The 24,463-nt window shown below is 59.1% G+C and overlaps 1 protein-coding gene across 1 annotated transcript; it reads right to left on the bottom strand.

Moving 5' to 3' along the window:
- LOC128055766 (endoplasmic reticulum mannosyl-oligosaccharide 1,2-alpha-mannosidase-like) lies at positions 1–11,980 on the bottom strand. Its single transcript, XM_052648299.1, has 13 exons — positions 11,957–11,980; positions 11,661–11,769; positions 10,852–10,967; positions 9,055–9,209; positions 8,713–8,825; positions 7,493–7,678; positions 6,665–6,813; positions 6,094–6,282; positions 2,968–3,158; positions 2,230–2,350; positions 1,584–1,781; positions 1,375–1,506; positions 1–759 (listed from the first exon to the last, which is right to left on the bottom strand). The coding sequence occupies exons 1-13, from the start codon at positions 11,978–11,980 to the stop codon at positions 556–558; spliced, it is 1,887 nt and encodes a 628-aa protein (XP_052504259.1). The 3' UTR covers positions 1–555.
- Between the last annotated feature and the right edge of the window lie 12,483 nt (positions 11,981–24,463).

The raw sequence follows: 24,463 nt of genomic DNA on the forward strand, positions 1-24,463 counted from the left end.
ACGCCCTGAGCCCCTGGGTCAGGCGTGTTCACAGGCTGTGACCCTGAAGCTGGGCTGCACTGGGCTGTGCCCTCAGCCCATCTCTGATCACATCACGGGCTCTGGGCCAAAAGTGGCCTGGGGTGACCAGCTGCCCAGGACCCCGAGGAAGCCCTTGCAGGGCAGCAGGAGAGTGTTCAGGCTTCAGGAATGTAGTCATTTGATTTGATTTTCTAGGAAGAAGGAAGAAACTCGCTGAGTGGACAAGATTCCCCAGAATCACACCGCCCATTTATTCCCACGTGTTCCAAACGATGATCCAGCAGGAACCAGGGGAGGAGCAGAGTCAGCGGCAGAGCACCAGACGCCCAGGGGCCGCCCCAAGCAGCCACGAGGCCCCGAGACAGCCTGGCCCTGCGGCCCGCCGGCCTCCATCACCAGCCCGGCCCGGAGACGTGCCGCCAGCTGGGGAGTCACCGCACAGCCAAGGCCAGGGCCCGGGCCTTGCCGACAGGCATCCTCACAGACAGCACGTATCAGCCTCCTGGGCAGCGCCTACTCGAGAGCCATCCCGCCCTAGGAGGGGGCCCAGATGGGCAGGGGGTGAGCCTCTGTGTTGAACACGTAGGTGTCCAGGCTCAGCAGGTCAGGATCGTCGGAGAAGAGCAGATACAGGTATTTGAGCGTCTCCCCCAGAAAGAAGCTCTCCATCTTGTCCCTGGGCTGGGGGTGGCGGGGGTCCTGGACATTGCTGATGGAAGAATAGCCACCCGAAGGGACCTGCTCGAGAGGCGAGGCCGCAAGTCACGACGCTGGCTCAGCCCTCTGGAGGGCTGCCAGCCAGAGGCGGCCCCCCGGGGCACTGGCCCACCCCAGAACACACGGCCCCCTAGGGCAGGGTCTGGGGCGGGGAGGACACCAAAGCCCACAGGGGGAATGGCCACCTAGAGGGTAGCCATGGTTCCCTTCAGTGACCAGATGCCAAGTGCCACCTCCAAAACCTGTGCAGGCCTCACAAAGGCCCCAAGGCCACCCGAGGGGTGTAGAGTCCACCTCAGGGGCCACAGGGCGAAGGTCAAGTCTCAGCCCTGCCAGGGTGGGCAGTGGGCCCTGGGCAGAGCAGGGGGTGGTGCTGGTTGTGGCCCCTGGCCTGGAGACTAGCGGCCCAGAGGTCACTCACCCGCTGGGCGCAAACACGCTGCCCAGGCCACACGGAGGGCCCAGCAGAGACACGCTCTGTGCGCCTCGGGCCCCTGCAGGGACCCTCCCGACACAGCTGTCCCCAGAGAGGAGAGACGGACGCCCCGACCCCCCGGGCCCTCACAGCAGGGCAGGGCCTCCTGGTGCAGCCCCCCGGAGGTGAGAGTGAGGCCCTGGAGCCCGGCGGGGGCTCACCCGCGTGTAGGTGTTGAAGCTGCGCAGGATCTCCCAGCCCCAGTCCTGGTACTTGCGGTCGCCCGTGAGGCGGTGCAGGTAGAACAGGCTCTCCACGGTCTCGGGGCGCAGCAGGTTGTGTCTGTCGGCCACCTGGGGGGGCACGTGGGGCTCAGGAGGTGCCCCCCGGCATGCCCACCTGGCCCAGCCCTGGGCGCGGCGTAGCTCACCTTGACCTGAACGTCCTTCACAGCCTCCGTGCGGCGCAGGTTAAAGTGTGCGATCTCGGGGCTCAGCCCCGTCTCCATCTGACGGTACATCTGGTAGCAGGTGTCCATGAGCGCCTGGGCCAGCTCCATGTGCTCAGCAGGCAGGCCGTGGTGGGCACCCAGAGCCAGTGTCCCCGGCAGGAAGCACACCAGGTGGTCCTGAAACCACAGGGTCACCTCATCAGCGGGTCCAGCGCCGTCAGGCCTCAGACAGGGGACTGAGCTGCAGGCCAAGCACCGGGGGCCCCACGCAGGCAGGGGAGAAGCTCCTGGAAGGGCCACCTCAAAGGCTGCCGGGGCCCTGGCTGCAGGAGAGCAGGAGGGGGCGCAACTGGGAGTGGGGGTTCCCCGAGAGCGTGGAGAGAGAGACAGCACGGCAGAGGCCTGGAGGAGGCGCGGGCTCTGGGGTGGGGGCCCTGGCTCCCCACGGACCTCAGCTCCTGCTGCTCTCACGGGACACCCACATCCACCCGGGACCACCCACGCTCCACGGCCAGGACCACGAGGTTCCGCCGGTCGTCCCCACTCTGAGCCACCAGACACCAAGCACAGAGGCTGGGTCCTCAGCTGCCTTGAGGCCGGATCAGGGAAACACGCTCCCACTCACCATCTTGGCGCTGAAGCGGCCGTGGTTGAGCTCCCCCACGAAGGTCAGCTTCCTGGGCTCGGATCTAGCGAGCAGGTGCTTCCTGATCCCGTCCACGGCTTCCAGGTAGTCTTCCAGCAGCCTGTGCAGACCAGCGGGGCCTGTGTGCTCTAGCCGGGTGGGCGCACAGCCCTCAGGTCCACAAACAGGGCGTGGCCCCGAGCTCCCGTCCCCTGGGATCTATGAGGCCCGGCCCTGCCAGCCCCATGGGGGTCAGCCTCTCGGGCCTCTGGGCTGCCCCCACCCCAGTGAGGCCAGTGCCTCCCAACCAGCCCCAAGGGGCCAATGGAGACCAGCCTCGGCCAGCCTGATTCATCCTGAACCAGCCTGAGGGCTCCCCAGTCAGTGACACTTCCTGGGACACAGCCACCCCCAGGCTTGAGGCTTGAGAGGACCCCAGCGCCCCACTGGGGTTCATCTCTATTTTATAACTGGACAAGGACCGACCAGGCTGCTCCCTGGGAACGTGTGAGTTTTCAGCGTCAAAGCGCTAAGCACCAGGAGTCCCACACGGCCCTGGCTGCCTCCCACTGGAGCCGATGACCAAGCAGCCACAGCCCCAGGGAAGACCCCCGTCTGCCCACGCCGGTGGCCGGCCCTTGCTCTGCATATAGGATGGACAGAAACACCCTTCCCCACAGAGGGCCCCGCCACCCCGAGCCCAGGGGGCCACCCCGAAAGCAGAGAAACAGGCCTCACTGCCTCTCCTTCTTCCCGCCCTGGATCCACTGCTTCAGCAGGTACTCGTAGTAGCTGTCGGCCCTGGCGCCCAGGGTGAACACGCCCAGGTGGGTGAAGCTGCCGCTGTTGGTGTTGATGAACATGGGCACCAGCCCGTCCAGCTTCCCGTGCAGGCCATGCACGCGCCTCGTCACCTCCTCTGCGGCCTCCTGGGGCAGACGGTGGGGGCGGTGAGCGGGTGGGCTGGGCAGAGGGGCTGCCCTTGACAGCACCTGGACAGCCGACCGCGGGTCTGAACTCATCCCCAAGACCCTTCCCAGCCTCCACCTGGGACAGAGGCCGCAGCTGTGGGGCTGGCACCCCCTTCTGAGGATGGCTGAGTGCTCCCACTCCCTGCAGGGCTGGCAGGCACATCTGTTTCCCAGCCCAAGGTTGCTTCTCATGATGACAACGGCCCCAAAGTCCCGAGCCACCGGGGAACATCTATTCCCCCTTCAAGACCCATCCTGCCCTGGGCTCCTGTCTAGCCGGGGCAGCGCGTGTGTCTGCCCCCAAGGCTCTGTGCACGCTTCCTCACAGTCGTCCGGACCCAGCGGTTACACACCCATCGGTGTGCACACGTCCCCGGAGTGAGCTGCTTTACTCCTCTGCGATCTTGCAACCACCGAGCATGGCAGTCTGTGTGTCTGCAAGTGACCCTTATGAGCAAGTGGCTCGTTTCACGCGGAACTGCCCTTGGGTGTGTGGGAACCTCACGTGAGCAGTGTGTGTTCTCCATCATCAGCAGGGGTTCCCTGACCGAGGGTGGCACCTGACAGGCCACACTTCATCCAGGGATTGGAACACAATACCTAATCCACAGGCAGCAGAAAAGAGAGGCCGACTCCTTGAAAATGAAAATCTCTTGTACATCTAAGGACACCGTCCACATTGGAAACGTGCAAAGTACAGATGAGAGAAAAGTATGGGCGTGCCACATCTGATTCAGGATGACTGTCCAGAATGCAGACAGAATCCCCACAACTCAACAACAAAAACCCAAGCAAGCTGATTCACATGAGGGCAAAGGCTTTTCATAGACATTTTGCCAAAGAAGACATACAAATAAGCATAGGAAAAAATGTTTAACATCATTGATCACTAATGAAATGGAAATAGATACCACAAGAATCAGATGTCACCTCACGCTTACCTCAGTGGCTACTACCAAAACCAAACCAAACAAACAAAAAACCCCAGTAAACAAGTGTTGCAAGGATGTGAGAAGCTGAAACACTTGTGCACTGCTGGTGGAAATCCAGAATGGGACAACCGCTCGGGACAGTGGTATGGCGTTTCCTCAAAAACATTGAACACGGAGTGACCTTATGCTCTCATAACTTCAGTTCTAAGGATTATATCTAACCAGATGTTATCACAGCTGTGTTCAGAACTGCATCATTCCCTGTAACCACAGTGTGGAAGCAAACCAGTGTCCGTTGATGGATGAATGGGAAAGCAAAGTGTGGTCCATCCGTGTAGTGGAATGTTATTCAGTCTTCAAAAGGAAGGAAATTGTGATGTTACTCTGCGGGTGAACCCCGCAGACACTGCGCTGCATGAAATGAGCCAGACTCACAAGGAGAGACGCTGTATGACTCCACCTGTGTGACAGACCTCGAACAGGACACTTCATGGAGACAGAGAATGGAAGGAAGTGAGTCGCTACATAATGCGTGCAGAGCTCCAGCTCATCAGGTGGGAGAGTTCTGGAGATCTGCTTCACAACTGTGTGAACAGATTGAACACTTACGGACTGGATGCTTCAAGATGGGTTTATGATGGCGAATTTTACGTTACGTGATTTTCTTAGCACAATAAGAAAAGAAAGAGGCAAAATTTTAAAGCATGAAAGTATTTTTCATGGGGACAGAAAGCAGATGGTCGTGTCCAGACCTGGGAGAATAGGGAGTTGCTCTCTAGCTGAGGGCAGGGGGTCAGATTGGGGAGGTGACGGCGATGATGGCTGCACAACGGTCTGAACGTGCTCGACGCCGCGGCCTGCGCAGAGGGCCGTCACCGTGCTGCAGTCTCTGCTGAGCGTGTTTTTAAAGGAGGCGATGACAGGCAGAGGGCTTGCAGATTCGATATTCACTTTCCACTCATTTTAATAATACATATTGATATGGGTAGAAAATAGAAGAGAAAAGACTCAAGGGCAGATGCTGTGGGTCTGAATTCCCCATCTCCCACTACCTCTGGTCTTGTATACGTAACCAGCACCCTCCCTGCCTCAGTTTCTCCAGTTTGCACTGGGAAGGGCTACGGCGATTGCAGCAGGACTACACAAGCTGAAGCCTCTTGCTGTGCCAAGCCGCTCTGGAAGGCAGAGCAGTGTGGGAAATGAAGGTGCACAGGACTAGGGTGGGCGAGCCCCTCAGCACCCACTCAGGTGCTGTCTGTCCTCTGGGCTCAGATGCCAGGGTCCCCAGATCATTTGAGGGAGGCATCTGGGCACCAAGGAAGCCTGTAGTGAATAGAAGCTCACAGCCTCGCAGACTGCTGTGACTATAGCAATCCCTGACACGCTTGAGGCCTTTTTCCAGTCCAGGTCCTCAAATTAGGACTTTTTCCCTGGGAGGAAGACTCAGGGGTCAGCACTGCCCTTCCCCCTCATGGAGGAGCCACGCCGGCACACCACGCCAGCCGCCCAGCTGGGACACTTGTGTGCAGGGCCCAGTCTGGATGCCAAAATGGGACGACAACGTCACCTACACTGCCCTGACTACAAAACCCAGAGCTCCAACACACCCTGTGGCACTCAGCCACAACACAGCAGGTGGCCCTCAGCACTGCAGGAGGGCCCAGAATGGCGGCAAGTGGACACTAGGCCACTCCGAGCGCGGCAGGACAAGCCACCAGCTGTCGGGGCCCTGCGGGCCGGGCCAGGCAGAGGACTCAGCCTCCAGTCAAGGCCTCTCCCATCTGCGCCTCCGGCATCACCAGAAAACGCAATTCTGCAGGAGAACGTGGGACAGGAACCAACATCGACGCAACTCTGGTGGCCCAGGACCCACAACCACGCAGACGTGCAGTCGCCTCCAGGAGCCAGAGACGGCCCCACAGGAACCCCAGTCCTCAGCCGGGGGCAGAGCCCCACCATACCTGAAACTTCTTATCCCCCGTGAGACGAGAGAGCTCTCGGAACTCCAACTGAATGCTTGTCACCTCAGACACCGTGCTATCAGAGGTCCACTGGGGTGGGTGAGCAGCTCCAGTGCCAATGTTTACAATGGAGTATGGAATCTTAGAGGGTGTTCGGAAGGCAGGCATCAGCCGATTTCCAAAATCCTCCTGAAACACAACACAGCGATGAGTCAACGATTCCTGTTGCTCGGCAGCCTTGTCTCCATGACACGATGGTAAGCCCAACACCCGTTTTCATCAAATTCAGTGGACAGACCTGAGTATGCTGGCTTCACGTGACCCAACCCTGGCCAGCTACAAAACCGAGCTGGACTCAATTAGTTCAGAATGACCTCACAGGCAGGCAGCAGGCTGGCCCAATGCTGCTTCAGCCACCCACGTGCTCAGAAACAGACTCAAGAGCGGGAAGAGACAGAACTGGAAACAAACACCCGCCACAGCCCAGTCCCGCGAGAAAAGCACTGACTGCTGAGCACTTGAGACCCCAGTCCCCCAAGGACGCGAACAGACCCGGTGCCGGGACACTCACAGCCTTCTTCAGGAAGAGGACATCCCCAGACAGGTGGAAGGCGCTCAGAAGCCCCCCCAGGATCCGGATGGTGCTCTCAAACAGGTTGACGTCCACATCTTTCTGAAACAATAACCTCTTGGACACCCAATTCCTGGCTTCTTGAAATTCTGCCACGTGGAACAGCAGAGACACAGGGGAAAATTAACAGGCCAGCCTTTCCCTGGCCGCGCCCTCGGGGCTGTGCAAATCCCTGCAGGGTTCCGACATCACCTCCTCATGCAAGAGGGGGGCCCAGGAGTCCTCCAACCGCACAGAATACCCAGGGCCAGCGTGCAGCTGGGGGAAGGCCGTGCAGCGTGAGCACAAGTGCTCGACGTCAAGGCCACGCTACAGAGAAGCACGAAAGAGTGAGTGGCTGGAGGCCTGCGGTGCAAGTATTAGACGGAACAGGGCCGTGAGCGCGCCAGGTCAGACACCTGGGGACACGTCACCCGTCTCACCCTGTCTGCACCGACAAGGACCGAGGGCGACTCAGGGCGCGGTCGGCCACCACGTCGGGTCCCGTGTTGCCTCCCACCACAGGGTCCTCCTGACCGCAGCGGAAACGCGGCTGCAAACACCCCTGGATGCCACCCTCCAGCACACTCGGCACTCTGCAGGAGGCGCAGGGCACACGGACGTGTGGGGACAGAGAACCGCCTGCGGCCAGCACAGCCACACTGGCAGCCAGGACAGGGGCAAGCACAGCCCGGCAGGACGCGGCATGTGGTCGCCTCCCAGAACCGGTCACTCGGGCCCGAGGGTCACGCGCGGCGAGCTCGAGCCCACCGCAGGGACAGCAGGTACCTTTCTTTAGCCCCAGAATCCACATGGTGTCCAGGGCGTCGATCAGCGTGAGGCCGAGGCCGAACCACTCGCTGAAGGACCTGGTCAGGGGCTTCAGCTCGTCGTGGCCCCAGGCGAACTTGCGGTATCCAGCCCATGCGTGGAGGAAGGCGTCTACCACAGCCTTCTGGCGCGCGTTCTGGGAGGCTGGGAGGAGGAAAGCAGGGCGTGGGCACCCAGACAGACCTGCCCTGTGGCCCCACAGCCAGTGAGCCTGCCCTGGGGGCATCTTAGGCTGCAGTGAAGGCCCAAGCTGCAACTGCCACCTGGCCCAGGCTCTCAGCCTCCACCAGGTCCCAGCAGGGACCAGCCTCCAGGAAAGAGCGAAGGAGCGAAAGCAGGGGAACCAGGACGCCTGGGTATGCCGCCTGGTGTGTGGACATCAAACGCGGTGACCCTGACAAGACGGTCTCGTCTGCTGGGGCCTGCGTCTACCGTCAGTGGAGGGAGCTTCCGAGGAGGAGCAAAAGGAGCTGACACCTCGAGGCTGATCAGATGCCTCCCGGGGCTCGGAGCACATCAGAGGTGGCCTACTGCACAAAGAGCCAGCAGCGTCCACACTGCACCACGCACGGGCTCCGTGTGGGTGAGGCCGGCCATGGTCCACACCACGTCGTGTCTTCCATCGCTAACCCGGCCTGTGTCCCTCAGGGCCGTGGCCACGGGACCCCTTCCTGGCTCCCTGGTTCTCCTGGGGGCCTCCAGAGCTGGAAGCAGAGGGTCCCAGCCAGGACCAGACGCAGTTCTCCGGTCCATGGAATGGGCACAGGACAGACCGCCACCTCAACGGGGAGGTGAGGACCACAGTGTGCAGGCTGCATGGGGCTCACTGAGCCCCGCCGCCCACAGGCCCTTCACCTCTCACGCCGGAGCCTGAGGGCCCTGCACGTCGGCCCGGGGGGTCCCCGAAGGACAGAGGTGCACAGCTCCACCCAGGCCTGTCACCGGGACACGGGTGAGAGGCCAGCCCCCTGCAGCTGCACTGGACATGGGGGTCAGCCGCGGAGGGGCCGGATGTCGTCACCAAGGCTCTGAAGAGTGCCTGACCCCAAAGACCCCCGGTGCCCATGCTCCAAGGGAAGGCAGGAGCTGCACGGCCACCCCAGCTCTCCAGTATGGCCAACGCGGCGCCCGTCAGAACGAATGCCAGCTGAGGCCCAGAGGGCACAGGCAGCCCTTACCTCGATGGGCCCGAATCCTCAGGGCCTGCTGCTGAAAAGGCCAGCTGGAGAACTCTGCCTTCTTGAGAGGGTGTCTGGGGCCCTGTTCTGGCTTGGTCCCTGCTCCCCTCCACCTGGAGGAAGAGAATCAAACTCAGAGCAGAGGCGAATTGCTCAGCCTCCCACTCTACACGGGGGACCTCAAGTGAGCAGTCCCCGACCCTGCTCCCCACGGGCACGGTCTGTGACAAAGGAAAGCTATCCTTATGTGTCAGGCTGGTTCTCTTTATTTTTCAGGGGATAAAACACCAAAAGAGGCCTCTGGGTTTCCCACGTTCAGACCGTCTCTGACACTCCCGGTACCTGAGGCCGTCTCTCTGCGCCTCTGCTCCCCAGCCAGCCGCTCCCACCACCTCTGCCCTCCTCTGGGCCTGGTCCTGCCTCCTCTCCTGGGGGTCTCCTTCGGGCGCTCTAATCTGCAGGTTGGGGGGTCCTCGTCGGAAATGCCTTTGGGGCTTCTGGACAGAGACAAGAGTCACTCGTACAATGATTCCATCCCGCTTCTAGGACGCACCCCGTCCCCAGTCAGACCCGGAGCCACACAGGGAGCGCTGTGGGCTGGCTGAGCAGTTGCAGTTTCCTAGAGGAAATGATTTCCGCTTTTCATATGATGCGCAGCTTCAGGAGGAGCCCCTTTCTCAGCAGCTCCTGACTCTGACTCCGATGGAGGCTCTGCCTATGGGCGAGTGTAGCCCTGGAGATTCAGTTAAGCCCCTGGCCAGAGCGTGTCTGGGAGTCAGACCCTAAGGGTAGCAGGGCAGGGTTAAACCACCCCGTCCCCGTCGATGGAGCCACAGAGAACACTGCCCAGGCCTGCGCCCGGGACTCCCACCTCAGCCTCGGAAGGCTGCGGCAGAGGCGGCCGGTCAGTGACAAAGCGCTGTGCGAGGCCGCACTCGTCCTGGCTCCAGCCCCCAACAGCGGCTGTGATAGCAACTCCTCCAGCTCCCAAGGACACAGACTCGTGACTGGAAAAGCCTCTGGCTGCAGCACCCATGGACACCTTGGCGGAGGATCCGTGAAGTCACCCCCTTCCAAGATCCAAACCCCGCAGAGCCGGGCCCCTGGATCACGAGAGTAGCTGCGGCCGAAACAAAACTCCATGGATGAAGCAGGTCTCGGGGACGAGTGTCGGCATCGGACCCAGAGAGGAGGTGCCAGCGGCCTCAGCATGCACAGGGGCCCCAAGACTCGCTCCACAGGAGACGTGGATGTTCACGCCTTCATTTCCAGGCCCCTCCTGGACACCAGCATCCAGGTCATGGATGCTGAGGTGTCGAAACGTGTCTCTCGGAGGAGAGACAGCCACATTCTGCTGTCACATGACCGTGAAGTCAGCACACGAGAGTGGTCACAGAAGTGACAGGAGGAACGCTCTTGGCTCTAAAGGGAGAAACCGGCTCTCTCACACACAGACCTTGCAGAGAGACGGGGTGAGAGCAGGCAGCCTGCGGGGCGTGAGGCCAGCATCAGTCCCAGAGCCTCTCCCTGGGGGCGCCTGGGCACTTGGACACCCGAGCCCGCGGGAGCGTGTCCCTGGCACAGAGCACCCTGGGCTCTCAGAGGCCGGCCGCTCTCCTGGGGTGGGACCTGCCCTGGCTCTGGCTGACCCCTCGCCCTCGTCTCCACGTGCTCCCCCGCCCCCGCTCGCCCCCCTGAACGGCTCGGGGCCCCCCAGGACACGGCCTCACCCCTGCCCCCACCCTTTCTGGACGGCAGGCGCCACGCACCTGCCAACTCCCACTCCTCCCTGCTGACCCCAGGCGGAGGCCCCAGCACCTCCGTCCGGGCAGGTCCAGAGGGGAGCCCCCGCCTGACTGCTCCCGGCCAGTAGCTCCCAGAGAAAAGGGACGGTCTCTCTCACCTCCCAAGGACCCGGAGCACCAGACAGGCAAAGAGGACGGAGGACAGAATGGCCCTGCTCCTCTCTCCGCGTCTCCTCCGTCCCACCAGCCCAGAGCAAGGCGGCTCAGGTTAAAACCTCAGACGCACGGCAGGAAGCAGAACTCTTCCCAGTCCCTCTCAAACAGCCCCTGCTGTGCTGAAGCGCTTCTGGCCTGGACCCCACTTACGCCTCCACCTTCAGTTTACTCCAAGTACCTGAGGCGACAGCCCCGCCACGGCCTCTGGGTTCTCAGCTGCTTTCTGAGGAGCTGGCAAGACGGGAGGATTTGCTGGTCTCATCTGCCATGCTGCCGCCGACCTGCTGTCCACAGCTAAACAGGAGAGTCTATTTTATCTCAAATACGCCTCAAGGCCCAGAGGAGAGTCAAAGGGTGCTGGAAACAGCACCTTTACAGCCACACCTCCTGGAAAGAATGGGACAGGCCGGGACCTCCAAAAAGGGCAGGTCAAGGGATTCCAGAGTGCCACAGGGACGCAAACCTTGCCCTTAGCTCCTGGCAGCTTCTGTCTTTATCCCCACCCACAACCCAAACACTTGGCCTTTATCTTTTCCACTTCAAGGAGGGCCCACGGTGGCACACGGGCCATTCACGGGAGTGACCTGCGGGGGCTCTGCAGCTTTCCTCCTCCAAGGAGCCGCGAGCAGAACCCAGGAGGGAGCTGCCCTCCTCCCGGCACCTGCGCTTCCTTCCCAGCAGGGCAGTGCATGCCAGGAAGCGCCTGCAGCACACTGCGCAGACTCCGCGTGCACCCTCGGACCTGGATCTCAGTGTGAGACGGCCGGACGGCAGGCCGCTTCTCACAGCAGACGTCTGGGCAACAGCCACACGCCGCAGATTAACAGCCACCTTATGGGGGGGGGGGGGGGCCGCTGGGGACATTCTAGGCTCCTCCTCATCTCACTTCCTGCCAAGGCACTGAAGTCTAGGCCTCCTGCCGCTGCCAGATTGCTGTGCGGCCCCTTAGTCAGCCCTCAGGACGCCCGAGGATCATGTAGCTGGTACCTGCCCACTCGTCAGCCACGTGGACATAGGACCGGAGGCCGAAGAGCATCAAGACCACCAGCAGGAAGAGGACCACCATCCGCTGTAACCTTGACAGCTGCTTCCATTTCTGAAGGACAAACAACGACCATTTTACTGAAAGGAGCACAGCAAGCAATCTCTCCTGCCGTGTCAGACTCCGGGAGGATGAGGAGCAATCCCCGAGGCAGCATGGGGCTCTGCTGCGTCTGAACCGGGGACGTTTCCTCCAAGTGGGCGCCGCAGGCGGGAGCAGTACTGCAGCCGACACCCCGTACCGAGCCACTTAGAATGAAACCCATGGGGAGGCCTTTTCTGGCCTTGGTGTGGGTGTGGAAAATGACTGGCAGCTGGGTGTGCTGGCTGCAGCCTCCTCCCGCCTTACCTTGGCCCTGCAGCCCACTAGCTGGGCTCAGGCCCCCACCTCTACATAGCTACAAGTTCCTTGCATGGCATTAAAGGCCTCCTGCAAAAACCAATTCTTTAAAGGTCCAACCGGGAAATCCTTGGCAGTCCAGTGGTTCAGATCCGAGCTTCCGCTGCATGGGGACCAGTTTGATCTCTGGTTGGGGAACGAAGCTCCTGGGTGCTGCCTGACTCAACCAAAAGAAAAACACCTCCTGAGAGGCAGGTCCACAACAAACTAAAGAGGACAAAGGGACGCTGGTGCTGGCTCCTATAGAGACTCCTGACCCGTCAGGCCTCGTAATAGGACAGTGACCCCGGCAGGCAGATTTTACTGAAGCGACATCAGGTTCACAACTTAGGTTCTGGATCAGTGATGGGAAGGACTTAAAAACCACAAGGTCTGTCTGCGGTGAGACATGAGTACTGTTTTCCTTTCATCTTCATGAGGCCGTGAAAGTCAGAAATAACAGAAATAAGGTGAGGGCAGCTGGACTGAAACCTCCTGATTCCTGGCAGAAGTAAAAGAAAAGCACCTCTGGGGACATAGGCCTGAGTCAGCGGAAGAAGTCGTTATAAAGTTTTAAGTAATGATGGGGCAAAGTTTATCCAAAGCAAATGGGTTTCTGAATGTCCTAGCTCCCGAGGCCAGCTTGAGGAAGGGGTGGCAGGTGACCCTGGAGGCGCGAGACAGACGGACTCTCCGAGTGCCAGCAAGCAGAAGCCAGGGGCCAGAGGGAGTGCCGCCGCCTCAGACAGACAGGCCCGCTCTCGGCTCCTCCTCGCCAGGAGCGCTCGCACACTCGGCGCTGGGGTGTCGGTGAAGCGCCAGGGCTCAGTGCTGCGTGACCTTAGAGTCAGGGGTGGCTTACTTCTTCGACAGACAGAGGCGCAAGGGGGTCTCCGACGGGCCGCTGCTACCGAGTCCAGGGCCCGCATCCAAGGCCCTCGTGCCAGACCCACCGGAGACGCGCGGCCACACAGCGGGCCCTGCCGCAGGCCCCGCGGGGCACCGGCTGCGGGCGGCGCCCGGTCGGGCTCTGGCGGGGTCTTGCGCGGAGGGCCGGCCGAGCCTCTTTCCGGGCCTCCGCGGCGGCCCCGCGGCCCCGCAGCCGGCGGGCGTGTGCGGGCGCGGCTGCCGGGGCCGGGCCGCAGCTGTCCCGCCCGCGGAGCCTGTCTCCCGCCGCGCTCCGCGCCCTCCCGGCCCCGCAGGCTTGGGCCGGCGCCGGCGGACGCTCACCCGCCACGGCCAGCAGGGGCCCCGCGCTCCGCCGCCGTCCGGCCTCGCGCCGGGGCTCGGCGCCAAGGCGCCCTCGGGCGGTGCGGGCCGCGGGTGCATGCCGGCGGCGCGGCGCCGGCGCCTCAAGGGCCGGCCGCGGTGCTGCTGCCGGTACGCCGCGCGCGCAGAAGCCCGCCGACCGTTACCCGGCTCTGCGCGGCGGCCGAGGAGCGGCTGTGGCCCGGCGCTCGCGGAGCTGCGTCCCCGCCCGGCTCCCCCGCGAAGGCCTGGGGGACCGGCCGAGCCTTCCCGGGCGGCTCCGCCGCGCGCGCGGGGCGCCCCGAGTCTCGGGGCGGACTTGACCCGGCTGTCTTCCCGGGGCCGTGGCGTGGGGCTGGGGCCTGGCCGACCGGGCTCAGTGAGGGCAGAGGGCTGCAGAGCCAGGCAGGGGGGCCCTCGGGGTCTTCATCGAGTGTGTGTGTGCGCGCGCGCACGCCACTTAGTCGCATCCAGCTCTGCGACCCCATGACTGTAGCCCACCAGGCTGTGGGCTCCTCTGTCCCTGGAATTTTCCAGGCAAGAATACTGGAGTGGGTTCCACTCCCTTCTCCAGGGGGTCTTCCTGATTCAGGGATCCAACCCAGGTCTCCTGCGTTGCAGGTCTCCTGCGTTGCAGGTCTCCTGCGTTGCAGGTCTCCTGCGTTGCAGGTCTCCTGCGTTGCAGGTCTCCTGCGTTGCAGGTCTCCTGCGTTGCAGGCAGTCTCTGCCGTCACCAGGAAAGCCACTGGACCTATACGTCTGAAAGTCGCTCAGTCGTGCCCGACTCTTTGCGACCCAGAGTCGGTATAGCCCGTGGGATTCTACAGGCCAGGATACTGGGGTGGGTAGCGTTCCCTTCTCCAGGGTATCTTCCCGACCCGGGAATCGAATCCGGGTCTCCCGCGTTGCAGGCGGATTCTTTACCAGCTGAGCCACAAGCGAAGTCCATTGAACTTATTAAACTTAGTAAAGGGAACCCTCAGTGAACGAAAATTAGTCAAGAAAACCCTCAGGGAGGTGCAGCCAGGAGACCAGGAGCGGGAGCTCTCTCGCCCTAGGGGGCAGCCTCAATAGCACACCCCACAGGAAGGTGCTGACCTACGCCGCAGGCAGAGGGAGGTTTTCTCCTCGCTCGGCAACCGTTCAGCCAATGAGAGGCAGGGCAGCAAATAAAAAGCCGCCTCACTTCCGGCTCCCGGTTTTCTCCCATGGACCCTTGTTTAGAACAGCCCCGCTCTCATCTATGAAAGGGTTCCTTTTGTTCTCAGCACTTGCTGAAGGTCACCTTTGTTTGTTTTGGATTCCGGTTCTTAACTGTTCCACAATAAACCCACGTTGCTGGTAAAATAACTGGCTGTTTTCTTGTTCCAGGTCAACAGCCAGTTACAAAGCACGATGGAAGAAGGCTAACAGGAAAGAACCATCAACGACAGGCCCCCACGGACAAGCGCATGGCTTCTCCTAGAGGAAGTCACCTACCTCAGTGACTTAGCCGAGAAACCATCCTCACCCTGCAGTCACAGTCTTTCCCAGGGAGATTTCAGTAAAAACAATAACAGCAAAAAAACCCAAACCTCTCACCCTCCTCACTTTTCTCTATAAAATAACCATTCCTCTCCTGTTTGTTGGACTTACATATGGCTTTTGCTATAGCCTGCTGCTGCTGCTGCTGCTGCTGCTGCTAAGTCGCTTCAGTCGTGTCCGACTCTGTGCGACCCCACAGACGGCAGCCCACCAGGCTCCCCCGTCCCTGGGGGAGTGGGTTGCCATTTCCTTCTCCAATGCAAGAAAGTGAAGAATGAAAGTGAAGTCGCTCAGTCGTGTCCGACTCTTCGAGACCCCATGGACTGCAGCCCACCAGGCTGCTGCGTCCATGAGATTTTCCAGGCAAGAGTACTGGAGTGGGGTGCCATTGCCTTCTCCTTGCTATAGCCTGCGTGTCCCAAATTGCAGTTCCTGTGATGTTCCAACGTCCACTTTTGCTGGTGGAATAACCGAGTGCTTATTCTCGGCCAGCAGACTCCGTCGTCTTCAGAATGCAGCCAAGAGCACGGCGCTGCTGTGAGCTTCTTTCCCTCAACACACAGGGCCAGGGAGGCCTGCGCTGCAGAGGGCCGCGCGATTTGGGGCCCCGCCGAGTGGTCTCTGCAGCCCCTCCCTAGGGCTTTCCAGTGCCCAATGCCCACTCTCCCCATGGGGGAACCCATGGCTTCCTGCCATCCCAGCCATGACCTTCCCCAGGAGGGCTCCCCAGCACAGGCCCCTACTGCCCAGCACCTAGGCCTGTCTGCCCCTGACCCAGAGACCTCCCTCCCTCCGCCCCCTCCTCTCTAGGGGCCATCTCTGGGGCCGCTGCAGGTCTCCCACACGCACTCTGCTGGCATTTCCAGACATGCCCTCAGGACTCCTCCCGGCACAACCAGCCACCAGGGAAATGGTGGCATCTGGAGGAGGGTTTGTCATGGTTTCTCACCTTCCCCACCAAGAGAGCTGGTTGAAGGGACAGCTTCTGGACCAGCCCCCAAGGTGCCCGATCCACTGGGTCTTCCCAGCCTCCCTACAACCCTGGGAAAGAGCTGGATGGAGCACAGGGAGGTTCCTGGGCAGCCCAGATTGGGTTCAGCTCAGCCTGCGGGCTCTCGTTTCCGCAGGGCCAGCAGGCTGCAGCCCCTGGACAGATGCAGACCTGGGACACCCCGAGCTGCTCCTGCCACACTCGCTGGTGAGACAAAGCGCTCGCCAGGCCGGGCTGGATCGCAGCACCTTGTGTTGACTGGAAATCCCTGCATTCTGGGAAAACTGAGTTTGTCCATCTTCCAAAACTCAGTTGCTTCAATTAGCAGCTGTCTGAGTGAGAGATGACGGGGGCACGTGGCTCCTAAGGAAGCAGGAGGGAGGTGCTTGTAGCCATGGGACCCCCGACCCACAGGGAGCCTCACCCGGGAGAGGACTCAGCATGACCGGGGTCTCCTGGTCACAGCGTCCTCGCATCGCAGAGGGACAGACATTGCAGATGGCGAGGTGTACCCGGGGCCTCTCTGCGCTGAGCGAAACCTCACGCGAAGGTGTAATTATTTGAAAATAAAAAGGTTTTGTGAAAGCAAGCTGTTTTAATAGTTTACCCAACAAACTCGACTTGGCAGTGAGGAGCCCCTGGGCCGGGCGGGACCCTCAACCTCTCCTCCTCCTTGGTGACCCTCCTCTGCCCAGGCCCTCTGCTCGCCTGGGGAGCAGCTGGGAGAAGGCAAGTAAGGCACAGGTTAGGACTGACGGCAAAGCCTGGATGGAGGCACAGCCGTCCTCTGGGCCCTGGGCCTGGCCCTGACCCCGCCGTCACACCCGGGGAGGGAGGCGTGGACGAGCCACTGGGCCACTCCAAGCCCCTGGGAGGCTCACTGCCACTGAAGCTCCCGGGACAGCACCCTTCCTGGGGGAGTCGGCCGCACGTGGGCTGGAGGAGCAGGGAGGGGCGGGGCGGGCCTGGCCGAGCTGCAGGCCGCACTTAGGACACTCGTCACAGGAGGGGGGGACAGGCGCCCTGCGCTGCTCTCCAGGCGGGAAGCGGGCAGGGCCCAAGCAGCCAAGCCCGTGGAAAGAGACCAGAGGCAGCCGGCTTCTCCCTACCTTGACCAGGCCGAGGGTGTGCAGTGAGGGGCTGTGCCCACTCCTCCCTGGGGGGGCTAAGGAGCGCAGGCACTGTTGTCAGAAGCTCCCTGTAGGCTTGGGGCGGCGGGGGGCGCCCTCCACAGGTCCCACTGTTTTCTGGGGGCTGAGGCTTTGGACGGAACTCGAGAGAACTCTGTCAGGCGTGCAGGCCAAGCTTCCCAGAGAGCCAGCTCTGGACCTGCTGTGGGCCTCAGCCGGGCAGGGAAGGGGCGCCCAGCTGTGACCCCCAGACTCAGCTGCCAGGGAGGGAGGAGCAGCCCCTTCAAACACAGTGCCGTGCAAGGGTTTGGATAAAATGGAAAAAATCCTAAAAAGATACAAATGACCGAAACCGATGCAAGAAGAAATAGAAAACATGAATACATGTCTAAGAGAATTGGGTCAGTGATGCAGCCTCCCCCCAAGAGGAAGCCCAAGCCCCGGCGGCGCTGCTGGGGAAGTCTACCAAACACTCAAAGGAGAATTAGCATCAACACTCACAAACTTCCAGGAAAGAGAAGAGGACAAACACTTTCCAGCTCATTCTATGAGGCCGATATTGACAATACCAAACTGGAACGAGGAATCACTAGAAAACTACAGACCAATATCTCCCATTCAGAGAAATGCAAAAATTCTCTACAAAATGTTAGCTAAAAGAATTCAGCAATATTCAGGAAACACTGTACATTTTGACCATTTTCCCCAGGGATGTAAGCTTGGTTTAACATCCATAAATTGATGTCATACACCATGCCAATAAAGCACCAAAGTGACACAATCGTTTCAATAAATGCAGAAAATAAGCATTTGAAAAATCCAGTACCTATTCACAATTAATACTCTCAACAAACTAGGGAAAGAAGAGAACTTCCTAACCTGGTACAGTTGCCTGCAAGACCCAATAGCTATTATTGTACTTGATAGTGAAAAATCAAATGCTTTCCCTCTGGGATCAGAAGTGAGGCACAGATGTCTGCTCTCACTGTTTCAGTCTTGGAACGAGAGTTTCTGTCTAGTTCATTCTCCCAAGAAAGACACAAACAGCTCCCAGACCAGGAAGGAAGAAAGGAAACCACCTATTAACACACAGACAGCGTGATTCCTACAAAATGCTCGGGAGTTGAGAACAACCAAAACCTACTAGAACTAATAAACAGGTTCAGAAAGCGTAAAACCTACTAGAACTAATAAACAGGTTCAGAAAGCGCACAGACACAAGATCGATGCTCGAAAGTCAGTTTTATTTCCACATGCATATTACTGATGACAGGCTGAAAATAAAGAAATAATTTCATTCAAAATTGCAGCAAAAAAAAAACAGGAATAAATTTAATGAAATAACTGCAAGTTTTTGTACATAACAATCTACAAAACACTGCTGAAAATAAAGATGTTCTAAATATTAATAAGGGATTGAAAGACCCCATTTTTTAAGACTGCAATTGTCTTAATTAACATATAAATGTACTGCAATCTTTATCAAATCTTAGCAGAAATTGACAAGATGATCCTGAATTATATTTGTGATTACAAAGGACCCAGACTAGCCGAAACAACCCTGGAAAAGAATGAAGCTGGAGAACTGACACCAGCTGTGCAGAGTTGCAATTATCAAGACAGCGCGGTCCTGGCACATCAAGGCATGTAGGTCAATGGGGCAGAACCGAGATTTTAGAAGTAGACCCTTACATTCATGGTCAACCAACGTCCGACAAAGACAGTAAGAAAGCTCAGTGATTAAAGGATAGCTTTTTTCAACAAATGGTGCTGGGTCAATCAGATACCTACATAAAATGAATGAATTTGCCCCTGGACTTATGCCACATAAAGGAAAGAGCTCAAAGTGGGTCATAGACCTAAGTGTGAGAACCCAAACTACACAGCTCTTGGATGAAAACGTAAAATAAAATCTTTGTGGCTTTGGATTGGGCAAAGATATTTTAGATATACCAGAGCACAATCAACTACCAAAAAGTTTGGTAACTGGACTTCATCAACATTTAAAAGTCTTGCACGTTAAAGACCACATTAAGAAAATGCAAACACAAGTCACAGACATGGAGAAAATATTAAAAAACATAATATCCGATAAAAGAGCTTTATCTAGAATATAAGATACGTACAACTCAATACGAAGAAGAAAATTAACACAGTTAATATGGGCGACATATTCGAATAAACATTTCTCCAAAGAAAATATACAAAAGGCCAATAAGCACAAGAAGAGATGCTGAACATAGTCATTAAGGAAAATGCTCAATAAAACCACCCTGAGGAACATTTACATTTATCAAAACACTGCACCCAACAGCAGCAAAATGCACAATTTCCTCTAGGTTCACAGAATATTCACCAAGAAGAACCACCTTATGAACCATAAAATAAGTCTCAATATATTTAAGATCATACAACACATGTGCTCTGTAACATATGTGATCAGTAGCAGAAACACATTCAGAGAATTTCCAAATATTTGAAAATTAAACAACAGACTTCTAAATAACCCATAAATCAAAGCAGAAATCACAGGAGAAATTAGGAAAACTATGCAACTTAATGAAAACAAAACACACAGCCTGTCAAAGCATGCAGGATTTGTGGCCTAGTGGGAGCTTTACAGGAAAATGAAAAGTCCTGATTCTTGCTTCAAAACACCTCCTAGACCTGCGTGTGTCTCTTCCTCACGGTGGTGCCGGCATTCTCTCAGCTGCTCAGCACGGAAACTCCGGAGTCATTCTTGGCTCCTGACCTTCTTGTCCCCTGTCTTGCTGCATCTGTATGTCTACACTGGACCACGAATTATCCCAGTAACTTCCTGGGTGGCCACCCCCTTCTGCTCTCAGTATCCACATAGCACCTGGATGGTTCTCTCTAAAAGTTAAACTGAACCATGTCCCTCTCCTGGTCTAATCCTTCCGATCTCACACAGAATTAAGCCGGGCCCCATGAGGGCTCCCCACCTCCACGGCCTCTTTCCTGCCTCCCCTGCTCCAAGCTCTGGCATCCCCGTCCCTGGAACACTCTTTCCTCAGATATTTGCACGGCTTGCTCTCTCATTTCATTCAGAAAAAAATCAACCTGCATTGATTATTTAACCATCCATTGATCAAAACAACAATAAACACGCATTTTGTCTCACAGTTTCCGTCAGGAATTCTGCAGCAGTGTGCAGAATGGCTCAGGCCCCAGGTCCCTCACGAGGTGACACCCAAGACGTGGGCCACGCTCAAAGGCTGGGTGAGTCCGGAGGGCGCCTGGAGTGTCCAAAGGGGTTCACACCCACAGCTGGCGAGTCGGTGCTGGCCACTGGCAGGGGGCCACTGGCAGGAGCGCCTGTCCACACGGGCCTCCCTCGGAGCAGGTGACCCCGGAAGGATGGCACCTGAGCACAGCTGTTCCTCGGACCTCCCCTTGAGAGCCACACGTGTCCCTCTGCCACACCCCTCTCGGAAGCAGTCTGCCAGTCCCACCACATACAAAGAGAGAGACTGGGCACCCTCTGAAGGGGAGCACGTTGAAGACGTCACAGGGGTGCGGAAACCACCCCACGGCCCCATCGAGCTCTGTCCTCCCCTCCTCTCTCCTTCTCCTCAGAGCATGCGACACTGCGGGAAACGGTCTGAGATCCTTATCTGCTTGCCGTGTGCTAGGTCAGGAATCTCACTTTCCCGCTGCTGGGCTCCAGTAACGTAGAGCAGTGCCTGCCGGGCCACGGGAGCCCAGCAAATGTCTGTGGGTGAATGAAATACGGAAGATCCCCTGCAGTAGGACCTGTGGGGACATTGTAACGTCGAGAAGATGCGTGCCTGCACGCTCAGTCGCTCAGTCGTGTCTGACTCTTTGCAATCCCATGGACTGTAGCCCACCAGGCTCCTCTGTCCATGGAATTTTCCAGCAAGAATGCTGGAGCGGGTTGCCATTTCCTCCTCCAGGGAATCTTCCCGACCCAGGGATCAAACCTGCATCTTTTGTGTCTCCTGCACTGGCAGGCAGATTCTTCACCGCTGCACCACCTGGGACACCTGTTGGGAAGACAGGCTTGCCAGAAAGTTAGGGTTTGGAAAGCCAGTGAGGACAGGGACAGGAGGATCTTGTGGGGGCGGCGGGCAGAAGAACCATCTGGACATGGTGTGCGACGGAAATCAGCATGAGGGCAAGCAAGATGGCACCGTGGGGGTCTGCAGCCGTGCTGGTGAGGGCCCTCAGGCTCCCCCAGGTCGAGGACGGAGTCCCAGGGGCCAGGCCTGCAGACGGCCAGCCCCAGCTCCCCAGGCCTGGTCTGGAGGCAGGCCCTTGACTGGCTGCAGGCCAGGAGTCTGGACACAGCACAAACGCTCCACCTGCCTGTCAGCGTCCTCCTGACGGAAGTGTCCACAAGAGACTCAACTTTCAGAGATCGGTTCTCACCCCAGTGACTGATTTGGTCAAAATCCTCGGGGAAAACCCTGAGGCGGGGGGGGGGGGGGGGGGGGGGGGGGGGGGGGGGGGGGTCCTGCTTGAGTCACGTGACTCCCTCTCAGCCAATGGACCAAGGCCAAGGAGGGGCTGTATGTGTGATTGACAGCCCTTGCTAGAGCCCCTGGGTTGGAGTCAGGGAGGAGGGGAAGCAGTTCCCTCCACATGGGGAACCAGGTTGGGCTCCGGTTGAGCCCCAGGCCTGGCGGTGCAGCTGGAGGTTCCCCCTCCTCCCCCTGGATGGACAGGACCTCTCTCCCACTGGAGGCCAGAGGCGGCACCCCAGCATTCCTCTGTCCTGACCACAGACTCTGATGCACCGGACTCAGGGGTCCAGTCCCGGCGGCATCTTGTGTGTCTGTGTGTCTGTGTGAGTCACAGGTGCATTTAATCGCGCCCTAGGGCAGCAGCAGTGCTGTGAGTCAACACCACGTCCCGCGTTCCCACAACCCAGCCAGACTGACGTCCCACTTAAGTGAAGCTGCTTAGTGATGACCGTGAGCAGACGCAGGCCTGGAAGCTCTCAAGCCTTTATTTCACTTTTTTCCCTCTTTCTCTTTCTTCAGCTGCACTTGACCTTCGCGCAGCGCACGGGCTGCTGCTAAGCTCAGGCTCTCGCGGGCTCCGTTGTGTGGTTCCCTCGGGCTTTTCTAGCTGTGGTTCCAGAGCTTTGCTCTGCAGCATGGGCTATGGAACAATCCTTCCCCTGTGTTGGAAGGCAGACTCTTAACCACTGGACCAGCAGGGAAGTCCCAGGCTTTCCTTCTTTTATCAGCGCTCCTGATTTTATAAGCTGCTCTGCTGCTGAGTCACTCAGTCGTGTCCGACTCTCTGTGACCCCATGGACGTAGCCCTCCAGGTTCCTCTGTCCCTGGGATTTTCCAGGCGAGACTGCCAGAACAGATCGCCATTTCCTTCTCCAGTGGATCTTCCCGACCCAGGGATCGAACCCCAGTCTCCCGCGTCTCCTGCACTGCAGGCTCATTCTTTGCCATGAGTGCAAGGAAGCCCATTAACCCCATTCCCGCCCAGATCTCCTGGTAAGCTTAGATATGGTGATCCAAATATTCTTAATAAGGCTTTGACGCATCTTGGCATCTGCTCAGGCAGCCTCAGCCTGCGGCAGGATCTTTCATGGCAAGCAGCAGGGTCGAGCCCTTCTGCAGCTGCACCCCTCTTGCTGGGGGCGTGGAAGAAGCCCAGGAGGTGAAAGGGGGTGCAGAGCCCAGGAGAGACTCAGCATGGGGAAGACTGAGGCCTGTGGCATGCGAGGGCCTCTGGCAGAAGCTTGAATGCCGGCAGCCTGGGGAGGCAGTGCTGGGTTGGCAAACAGGCCTCAAGGGTAAGAGGAGTGCTGGCGGCCGCAGGCAGCACCCATGGGGTGAGTGCTCCAGCCATGGCCACGTTCAAGCTTCCAGCTGTGTGGCGACCAGCCCTGGGCCGGGGAACATGGAGAAATTCTCTTTCTAGGCCCCATAGGAGTCTCTCCAGCACCCCCTCCTGGAGGAGTGCGGTGGGTGGGAGGAGCCAGGCCCCCGGGTGGCTTTGGCCCCTGGTGAATTCCTTTCTCCCTGCACTGACCTGGAGCTGTCGGGGCCACACCAGAGCCAGCGTTGCTGGCGGCCTGTCCCCACGCACCCGTGCAGACTCCAAGCTCTGAGCCACCAGAGGCCACAGACCCTGTGAAGAAGGGACCAGCTCTGGGCCCCTGAGCACATCCCCCAAGCCCTCCTAAGACCACACGGCAGGCTGTGGACCTCAGCCCCAGAACAGAGGGATGTGTGGGTGCAGCTGCAGGCGGGCACGGTAGCCCCCAAGCAATGATTTCCTCGCGTTGAGAGAGAAGGGGACAAGACCGAGAGCATGCCAAGCGCTGCAGCCCTCGCCTTACAGCCAGGGTTCCCATAGTGTCTGTGCTGAGCTGGGGCAGGCCGGTCAGAACAGGGGTGAGGAAGGCAGAGGACGGGGCCAGGACCCTGTCGGGAGGGACTTGGCCCCTCCCCCCTCCACCCCTTAGGACATCGCTTAGGTGTGGGGACCACCCTGCTTTGTCCCCACTGGGGGCTTCTGCGGTTGGGTCTGCAGAATCCTCAGTTGCTATTGGAAACGGTGATGTCACTGGCAGTGGGCGGAGCTTCAGTCATCCTTTGAGTTAGGAAGAAGGAAGCACACCGCGGGGGTTGAGGGGGTTAGGACAAAGAATTGGAATCTTGAGGACTGGAAGGACAGGGTGGTTCTGTCAAGGGGCAGGAGGGGTGCTGGGTGCCAGGAGTGCACCAGGAGAGGGGAGAAGTGTGGAGACAGGGTGTGCACAGGGTCTGCATCAGCAAGGCCTCCTCCCCTCTGGCCCTCCTCCCACCTGCTGCAGACCTGAACCCCTCTGGCATGGCCTCTCCACAGCTGGTTGGGGTTCAGACCCTCAGACTCTCCTGGAAGATGCAGCTCAACATGGGGTGGTCACTGTGATCCCTCCATTCTTCTCAGTTCTCCAGGAGGGAGCCCGAGTCACATGGCCAGGCAGCCAGGGCCTCGCCCCCATTTTTGAGCCTTCTGCCTCCCGCAGGGGCGCGGCTCAGGACCTCTTCGCCGGCCTTGCTTTCCAGCCGGCAGAGTCAGGCCCCGAAATATCACTGACTGCGGGTGAGGACTCGTGCACGCGCGCGCGCACGCACACACACACACACACACTGGCGCGAACACATTCGGTCCTGTTAAAGGACACAGGCGGCCGCCTGCGCTGACACGGACTCTCCTCACCTCCTCACGCTCGACTCCCTACAGGTGCGAGACAGCCTAGGTCTCACAGTCTCAGCGACCCGTCCACACGCGCGCACACACGCGCACACGCGCGCGCGCACAGGCGTCCCCCTCTGGCGCGCGCTCTGAAAATCGCTCTCACGAACGCAGGCGCACAATCTGGCGCGGGAGGCGCCCCCGCTCCCGCTCCGCGTTGGGAAGCGGGGGCGGCAGGAGGCGCAGGCGACGCTAGCCGCGCTCGCCGCTCCGCAGTCGCCGCAGC

Source organism: Budorcas taxicolor, chromosome 11 (genome assembly GCF_023091745.1).
Source record: "Budorcas taxicolor isolate Tak-1 chromosome 11, Takin1.1, whole genome shotgun sequence".
Classification (NCBI taxonomy): domain Eukaryota; kingdom Metazoa; phylum Chordata; class Mammalia; order Artiodactyla; family Bovidae; genus Budorcas; species Budorcas taxicolor.